This window comes from Seriola dumerili, unplaced genomic scaffold (assembly GCF_002260705.1).
Source record: "Seriola dumerili isolate Sdu_G_001 unplaced genomic scaffold, Sdu_1.0 BDQW01000550.1, whole genome shotgun sequence".
NCBI lineage: Eukaryota > Metazoa > Chordata > Actinopteri > Carangiformes > Carangidae > Seriola > Seriola dumerili.
The window spans coordinates 103,567-113,268 of NW_019174805.1; the positions used below are offsets into that span (position 1 = coordinate 103,567).

At 39.3% G+C, this 9,702-nt stretch overlaps 1 protein-coding gene across 1 annotated transcript; it reads left to right on the forward strand.

The window, feature by feature from the left end:
• The first annotated feature begins 3,845 nt into the window (after positions 1-3,845).
• On the forward strand, positions 3,846-8,707 carry LOC111235973 (low choriolytic enzyme-like). Its single transcript, XM_022764551.1, has 9 exons — positions 3,846-3,915; positions 4,019-4,083; positions 4,709-4,754; positions 4,934-5,086; positions 5,940-6,057; positions 6,270-6,448; positions 7,347-7,428; positions 8,195-8,326; positions 8,592-8,707. The coding sequence occupies exons 1-8, from the start codon at positions 3,864-3,866 to the stop codon at positions 8,319-8,321; spliced, it is 822 nt and encodes a 273-aa protein (XP_022620272.1). The 5' UTR covers positions 3,846-3,863; the 3' UTR covers positions 8,322-8,326; positions 8,592-8,707.
• The last annotated feature ends 995 nt before the right edge of the window (positions 8,708-9,702 follow it).

Consider the following 9,702-nt stretch of genomic DNA (forward strand, 5'->3'; position numbering starts at 1 on the left):
GTGCCGGAGTAGTGGTTAATTTAGTAAGGTCGTATTTCCAAGACATTAAACTATGCGTAAGTACAGCAGGTTTACGACAGGGTGGCAGAGGCTAGAAATAGGCATTATGGCAGGGTGCACGATTTCTCCATTGGCATTCACAAATGGCGATGGAGGTAATCATTAGGGCTTCTAAGTGGGTTGTAGGTGGAGAGAGGCGGCAGGATGGGATGCGCCTTACACCAATTAGGGCCTACATGGATGACATGACGTTGATAACTACAACGGTGCCATGTATGAAAAAGAGTACTTGAGAGACTTAAATAAAAACTTAAAGTGGGCTAGTATGAAAAATTAAGCCTAGTAAGTCTAGAAGTATCTCATTAAGTAGAGGGAAGCTAAGTGATAGGAAGTTTGTAATAGATGAAGAGGAAATTCCAATAATTAGGGAAAAATCAGTAAAGAGTCTAGGTAGTGGGTACAAGGCAGACTTGAAGGACGGAGAACAGATAGTGCAGTTTAGGAAAGATGTTGCCGAGGGACTGGATAGAATAGATAAATCAGGGCTTCCAGGAAAATTGAAGTTGTGGTGTTTGCAGTTCGGATTATTCCCAGACTGATGTGGCCAATGTCTGTTTATGAGATTCCATTATCTGCTGCAGAAAAAATGGAAAGATTAGTTAGCTTTTACATTAGGAAGTGGCTAGGTTTCCTAATGCTTAAGTACGGTGGCACTGTATGGGAAAGGCATACTTCAGCTCCCAGTAACTAGTCTAGTGGAGAGTTTAAATGTACTAAGGTTAGGACAGAGCTCCTGTTATCTGGGAGTAAAGATGTGGTAGTCAGTAAGGTGGTTCCAAACCCAATCAAGGGGAGAAAGTGGAATCCAAGAATGGCAGTGCAGGAGGCAGAAGCAACGCTCAGGCATACAGAGATTGTGGGTAATGTCCAAATAGGCCGGGGAGGCTTGGGGGCTTGGCCCAGGCAAACCGGTGTGGAGTAGAGCAGGTCCCAAGGAAAAGAGGAAAGCTAGTGGTGGAACAGGTTCGTAGACAGGAGGAGATATTAAGGGGTGCAAAGGCAGTGGCTCAGGCTAAGCAGGGACAGTGGTTAAATTGGGAAGTGGTAGATTAAGAAAAAGCTTAGCTGGAAAGAGCTGTGGAGTATGGAGGAAAGTAGCATTAGATTCTTGATAGGGGCAACATATGACGTATTGCCAACTCCCCAGAACCTAAAACTTCTGGGGGTAAATGGAGACCCACTATGTGCATTGTGTTCCAGGTACTGCAACTCTAAAGCACATTTTGTCAGGCTGTAAGGTTAGTCTGTCGCAAGGCCGGTACACGTGGCGACATAACCAGGTTTTAAAAGCTTAGCTGCAGGAATAAGAAGACCTACGGAGGCAGGCAAATTTAGGAGGGTCTAAAACAAAGAGAGTTGCAATAAAGTTTGTTCAAGAGGGAGAGAAAGTTGGTAAGACAGCAAGGAGGCAAGGCAGCTTAGAGGATGCTTGTGATTGGGAAATGCAGGATAGACTTAGGAGGAAAGCTTGTTGTTCCCCAGGAAATAGCCAGTACAAAGTTAAGGCCTGACATAGTCTTGTGGTCTAGGAGTAAATGAAAGTATATTTCATAGAGTTGACTGTTCCATGGGAGGCTTCAGTTGAAGAAGCATATGAAAGGAAAAAAGCTCAGGTATGCAGAGTTAGGGGCAGAAGCAGAGCAGCGAGGATGGAAAGTTAGGATTTTGTCCAGTAGAAGTAGGATGTAGAGGATTTGTAGCAAGGTGTTGTTCTCTTTGGTAAGGGAGCTAGGAGCAAGTGGACAGAGTGTGAGGAAAATAGTAAAAGACATGTCAGATGAGGCAGCAAGATCCAGTCAGTGGATTTGGATTAGAAGAAAGTAATGGTAGCTGGGGGCCGCAGCGGGGAGCACTTAGGATAGACAGACTCTTAGGAGAAGCAAGGAAGAAAATCCAGGAAGAGGAAGTGTTTTTAAGTGGAGGGTGTTGCGCTGTGTGAGCCTCTTGAGACCATTGCGGTTAGTTCAGGTGAGTTGGTTTTTGTAGTGCTTTGAATTGGTCTGTGGGTGTGTCTCTGACTTGTCTAGGCGAGTTTGTTTGTTTTAGGTGAGTTGTTGGAGAGTGGGGGAGTAGGGGGAGGTAGAGCACAGCCTAACCCGGCGGGGGAGAGCTAGCCCAAACAGGCACCTCTCCCTGACTCTACCTCCCTCATTCAAAATGGCCGCCATTTTCTCCAACTGGTTAGGGGAGTTTGTTTGCTGAATCTGCTGGTGTGTTTTGTCCTAGTTGATAATGTTGTGTGTGGTAGCATAGGCAAGGTAAAGGAGAAAATAGTTGTGGGTGTGAGGAGCAGTGATGGCTGGCATTAGGGGAGTGACTCTGGGACGCCAGTGATCACTGTCTAGCCTCCTGGAGGTGTCGTGGGACCAACTAGACGAAACACTGGTGAAAGGAGGTTCCACCTGATGACCCCAAAGACATGTTAGTTATCACTGCTCATTAGTCTGTGTAGCTGAATTAATAGTTATCATAGGCCTTAGGGAGTTATTCACTGAGTCTGGTCCAGTTTTTACAGCACAACTTTGTGTTTATCCTATAACATCCTGCAGATTCAGGTCAGGAGCTTCAGTTAATATTCACACCTGGTTTGTGTATTTGTGAAACTGCTGATCTCATGGATTTTTCACACACAACAGTCTCCAGAGTTTTTACTCATAATTTTGGGATAAAATAAAAACATCCGGTGAGCAGCAGCTCTGAGGAGGAAACGCCTTGTTGATGAGAGGTCGGAGGAGAATGGACAGACTGGTTGCAGCTGACGGAAAGACTACGGTCACTCAGATAACCACTCAAGCTCACTCAGCAGAAGACCAACGTCAGGCTCAACTTCCTGTCACCAAGAACAGAAACCTGAAGCTGCGGTCGACTCAGACTCAACAACACTGGACAGATGAGGACTGGAGAGCCGGGTCTGATGGATCTGGATTTCTGCTGAGAGTTTGGCATCAACAGCATGAATCCATGGACCCAACCCCCCTTGTGTCAACAGGTGGAGGAGGTGTGATGGTGTGGGGAACGTTTTCTTCACACTCTTTTGGCCTAAATACCAATCAATCGTCTCATATTGTTATAGTTCTTGGCCTCAGTTTACCGTCTTGTAATGGCTGCGTCCAGCAGGATAAGGCTCCATGTCACATGTGAGTTCAGTGAACTTTATTAACCTCCCCCAGTCTCCAGATCTGAATCCAGTACAACACCTTTGTGAATGTGCAGCTGACAAATCTGCAGAAATGATGTGATGCAACTGTGTCAACATGGAGTCTCAGAGGAAAGTTTCCAACATCTGTATTAGTCTGGTGTTCCTAATAAAGTGCTCGGTGAGTGTACATTGACATATACTGCCGGTGTGAAAGTGTGTCGGTGTAAATATATGTGACAAGTGAATCAGAAGAATCACATTAATTTGATGATAAATTCAACAAACTAAATGGAAAAATAGTTTTAAACAAAAGAAAATTGTACTGTCAGTTTCCAGAAACTTTTCTTCTCTACAAGTCAACTCAAAATGTAAAATTAAACTGATTATAAAAAAAAATATATATATATATATATATAAATGATTTAATTCCCCTGCTTTGGTAAAATGTGGAAAACAAGCTCTCACTGTTGACAGAAGAGATTTGAAGCCAAGTGTCTAAATCAAACAAGATTACAAAGCTTCTTATTATGGGAATAATGCAATGTGGCATCAAGGTTAAAATTTTCTTATCGGGGCCTAAATTCTATTTTCACTCCCTTTCCTCCCTCGCTGCCTTAAATGTCCTTTTTAAAGGACGGTTTTCCGGAGCAGCTGATGCTTTATAATGAGATGCTGCTCCTCTCGCTCACTGTGTTTCTCTCCCCTCACAGACGGACGTGAGTATCATCATCAACCATTATGTTTTTTTAACGTTTTTTCACTCACCGATGAGACAAAAATCAGATTATTGTTTATTTGTGTTTAACTGTTGACATATAGTTGAAATGAAGTGCATTCTGGGTCTTGTGGTCCTGGTGGCTGTGTCGGCTTGGGCCGAGGAGGAGGTGAGTTTTTGCTGCAAATGTTTTACATTTTCACTCTTTTACCATGTTGGAGGAAGTGCTGAGAACTTTTTCTTAAGTAGAAGTAACGATACATTCATGTAAAAATACTTAATTACAGCTAAAACATTATAAATCCTACTTAAGTAAAAGTACAGAAGTATTATCAGCTGAATGTAGTTGAAGTATCAGCAGTAAAAGTTCTCATTCTGCAGTAAAATGGCTGTTGAAGTTGAGACATATGTAAATGATTTGAGAGGTTTACAGGTGACAACATGACAAGGAGCCACAACTATTTTCCTTTTTTTGTAAAAGGTCACAAGCTAAAAAGACTGAGAACCACCAGTTCAATCTTTAATAATTAATGGTATTTTATACACTTGTGTTTTTTTTATGTACAATCATGATCTGGAAACTTGCCTGGATCACTCAAACTTTGTTTTTCTGTCTCCCATTTTTCTTTGAATGTGATTTCTGGAAAACTCCTGATTCTGTAAGTTCACTGTGTTTTTAAAAAGAAAATCAAAATGTTTGAACTTTGAATAAAACGCACCATATGATGCTGCTGTTATTTTCAAAGTAAAGTTTGTGACAGTGTGTCTCCATGGCTCCCTCCTGTACAGGTCAGGCTTTAACGGCTTCAGAGCGGATTGAGAGAGCGAACAGGGATGTTGGTAAGAACTTTTTTTTTTTTTTTTTTTTTTTAGTGTCACCTCAAAGTTTATTTACAAAATATCCAGCATGCATTAGGTTTGTTAACTCCTGAATTCAACCTCCATGACCCCAGGCCCTGTCACCAGCACTAACCTCTCAGATCTTGATTTTTAAATATTGATCACGTTATCTGCTGCAGTCCGTTCTCCTGATGAGCCCTACGTGGAGGATGATATCGCCTACGAGTCTGAGGCTGAGAGAAATGCTGATCCCTGCACGGCTCACGGCTGCATGTGGCCCAAGTCCGCCGATGGGAGGGTCTACGTGCCCTACGTCATTTCCAGGGTCTACAGTGAGTCATTTGGCTTTTTTAAATTTTATTATAAACAAACTTTATGTGAATCCAAAGGCAAGATTGAAGTAAAAAGCAACTTTGTCTCTCAACAATTCACAATTCAAGATGTAAGATAAATTGCACAAAATTATTTTTAATATTTTAAGATTTTCTATTTTAATAGTTTACATGATTTCCAGCCGTAACAAAAATGAAACAAGTAAAACTGACATTATGTAATTGTAATAATAAACTCGGTGTGTTTAAAATGTTTAAACCTGGTTAAACCAAAATATGAATCAAGAAGTTTGTATGTTAAAACTTTGTCATCTAAATGGATAGAAATCTTACATACATTATATATATATGCATAAATAAATACATTTAGAAATACAGAAATATCATTTTTTTATTACCAAAATGTTTTTATTTTGCATTTATGTATTTATTTATGTATTTATTTATTTACGCTAATGTGATTTTTCATCTTTCATATACAAACACCAGTTATATGAATAAATCATTAATATTAGCATCAGAAAACATTAAATTAATTAATTTTGTTGTTTAGTCCATTAAAACAAACTTTCAATAAATTTCTGAATTACTGAAAATTTCAGTATTGTTATTTATTTATTTATTTATTCTTACATTCGGATCATGAACTGTGTCTTTAAATTTTAATGTTTGTTGCATGTATTACTTTAACATGTCTTATTTTATTCAGCAGCTTGATTTCCTCTGAATAAAAACTTGGATGTGAAAGTCCGACCTTTAACCTTTTTATGATATAAGAAATCTTACGACAGCGTCATGTCAGTCTCGTGGTCGGTGCAGCCGGTTTAAAGTGCTTCTGCTGCTGCTTCTTCAGCCACTCGTGAGGTGGCGATCATCGAGCGTGGCCTTAAGTCCTTCCATGACGTCTCTTGCATCCGTTTTGTCGGACGCTCCAACCAGAGAGCCTACCTGAACATCCGGTCCCTTAACGGGTAAACACGCACCACAGGAAGTGGACAAAACACTTAGCATCATATCCCTGTTTGTCTTCCTTTATGACACCGTTGGTTGCTTTATTTTAATCTCTTTATTTCATCTCTTGAGGTATTTTCCTGATGCTAAAACAAAAAAAAAAAAATGAAACAAAATGATTGACCTGTTGTCAGCAAATAGACTTGAGGTGTGTCCTGCATTGTTGTGACAGGTGCTACTCCTTCATCGGCCGTCATGAAAACGGGCAGGATCTGTCTCTGCAGAGTTCAGGCTGCGTTTACCACCACACGGTCCAGCACGAGGTTCTCCACGCGCTGGGCTTCCACCATGAGCAGAAACGTTCTGACCGCGACCAGTACATCCGCGTTGTGCTGGAGAACGTCATCTCTGGTTCGTCTGTTTACAACTATCATCCTTACAATCACTCACAAGACACAGCTTTTACATTTGCACTTTAGTTGGAATTCTAAGATGAAGCCACAAAATAATAAAATATTAAAGTAGTAGTTTGACACTTATTCACTTTCTTGCTCAGAGTTGATGAGAAGATCGACAGCACTCTCATATCTATCCTTTAAATACGACGCTACAACCACCAGCCAGTTAGCTTAGCATAGCACAGAGAGTGAACACATTGGGGAAACAGCTGGTCTGGTTCTGACAGACACAGAAACATTTGGACATTGAAAATAAAATTTGCCGTTGAAAACAAAAACCTGAACTGAAAAAGGAAGCAATGGCTTTGGAAAGAGTTTATTGGCACTGACTAAATATTGGCACTGGAAAAGGTTTCAATGAAAAATAAAATACTACAAATAAAATGCTAAAAAAAAACAACAAAACTACAATCTTACAGTTATGGTGACAGAAAATTGAAACTGAAAACCAGTGACACTGAAAAAATAGTGACAATATCATAATACAAAAAATATCAAAATTTTTGTTTGTTTTGTTTTTTATGCCGTTTTTTATTTTTATTTTTCAGTGTCACTATTTATGTCACTGCAAATACAACTTTATCAATGCCGTGGTTTCATTTTTCAGTTCCTGTTTTGTTTTCAATCTCAAAATTAATTTTCAATGTCAAAATGTTCCTGTCACTGTCACTGCTCCCGGCACCTGCACGCTCCTTTAATCCCTGCAAGCGCCAAAGCTTCAGAGACTGTTGAACATAAACATGGCATTAACAACAAAACTGTACAGAGATACCACTTGACACATGATTAATGAAAACAGTAACAGATGGATCTGTTTTATTATTCTGTTCTCTTTTTTATTCAATCTTTAGGAATGGAGCACAACTTTGACAAGATCCATACTTTGAACCAGGAAACCACCTACGACTACGGCTCTGTTATGCATTACCACAGGTAGGTGAAGCTGCTGTCTTTGTGATGGAGAGGATGAGGGGGCGTTCAGACTGAAAACATTCAAGGGGCGTGTTGTTTCAGGTCCTTTTTAAAATACAGTCAGGAAATCCATGTAGAGTAGAGGGGGGATTCTACAGCTCTGGAAAGTTGTCATGGTGTTTATCTTTTTGTCTTTCATTGAAAAGGAGTGTGTGGTAAACGGCAGAAATATGGTTTTCAAATTATGAATTAAAGCTACATGTATTTCATCGGCCAAACCTTGTAAAATGATGTCACAGTCTGGGCAAAAGTGGAGTTTGTTTGACACAATACTAAAGTGTGAGCACGGCCTCGGAGATACAGGTGTGAACTGAGAAAACGCTGAAGAGCTAAAATCTGCAGTTCCTCTAATGGCCACTAGAGTCTGGCTCCAACAGTGAGTCAGTCCCCACAGACTCCCATGTTAAAGTGTCCAACTACACAGCAGAAGGTTTTTTTTCCTTCTCATTTGTTAATCACAATTAAATTTTAAATTAAAAAAATAATAATAATAATAAAAGAGTCAAAATAATATTTGTTGGAGTGACTTTTAGGGACATTGTGTGTATATGTCCTTTATCTTTGTCCAATATTTCTGCAGTTTTTTGGGGGGGGTTTTTTTGTTTGTTTTTCCACCTATTTCCTCATTTCTTTGTCCAAGGATTTCCTCATTCATGTATTGTAGACTTTCTGGTGTGTAATTCCTTTTATCAACCCTAATTAATGTTCCGCTCCTTTGCTGTTTCAGGTACGCCTTCTCCAAGAACAACCAGCCCACCATGGTGGCTATTCCTGACCCTAATGTCCACTTTGGCGCGGCCGAAGAGATGAGCCGGAAGGACATCATCAGGCTCAACAGGCTGTACAAGTGCTGAACAGGGTGAAGTTCATAAAACACATTTTAAAATATAGGTCATTATGTTTATGTATATTTTCCTGACAGTTTTTTTGAATTGTTCTGCATTCATGATTCAGAGTTTGTAAAGCAGCCGGTTACATTATGGACCTTTCTACCTGTGACACACTGCACTGTTAAAAAATGTGCCGTTGATTGTAAATACACATACAGATTTAAAAAAAAAAAAAAAAAAAAAAAGTTGTTTTTCTCATGTACTGAACCTGTTTAAAATCCTCTTTTTAAACAGTCGACCAGGAGAATGCACAGAATATCATCATCATCATCGTTGTCGTCTTCATTTTGTTCAAGAAACAGTGAATATTAATTTTGTAACTGTCATCAATAAATTAGCATTTAAACACAGCTCCTCTGAGTTTGTTTGTTTATTTTAGAGTTGAGTTTCGAAACTTTTTGCCAATTTAATGACTTAATTAAAAACAAGCCAAACTGTGCGATGGTTTGGTCTGGATTTGTTTTGCTGCCTGAGCTGGAGTTACTGCGAGCTGTCTCTGTAATCTCTGGATTTGTTGTCGCACTCATGATGCATTCATGCAACATTGGCAAAATAAGAAGAACAAAACATGATAAAGATAAACAGGACTACTTTTGCTGTGTTGTGTATTTGTGAAGGTGAAACCATACACAAACATGCAGCCATGGTTAACGTGTAATCACATATTTACATTAATTTATTACATTGATTTCAACACGACTATAAATATAGGACTGACAAATATGACTTGTGAAACCATTACATTGAAATCCTACAAACTATCTTATTTTAAGTTTGTCATGAATAAAATAATTAAAATTGATAAGGAAGCATTTTGTTGGTAGATGCTGCAGTTTCTCAAGCATTCAGTGAACGTTATGAGAAGCAGTATCTGCATTTCTGTAGGTTATATCTGGGTTCTACGGCAATTGATTTAGTTAATTAATACGTTTTTGAAACTCTTCTTCTCAATTCTTCCATAGTTACTGCACTCTGCCTGTGAAGGGACAGTGGTGTATTTATATCTCATATCATTTCTCTCCCCAAAATATACAAAAACAGCTTTTACCTATAGTCCCAGTTACTGTTGATAAAGCTGCACAGAAACAGAGTATTTGTGGTGTGAGAGGCATTTAATCCAATTTCATGTTTTTCAGAGGACATGACTGCTCTGAAGTGCACTTACAGTTGATTTTAAAATATTTTTCTGCTTCAACAGAACATTTCATACATCATGGTTAACATGCTGACAAATAGATGCTGTTCAGGACTGAGAAAGATGGAGAAATCTTCTGCTGTTCTGAGATAATTAATCATATTGTGAAGGTCCAGACCGGAAGTTGTGATTTGTATGTTTTCGCTGCTC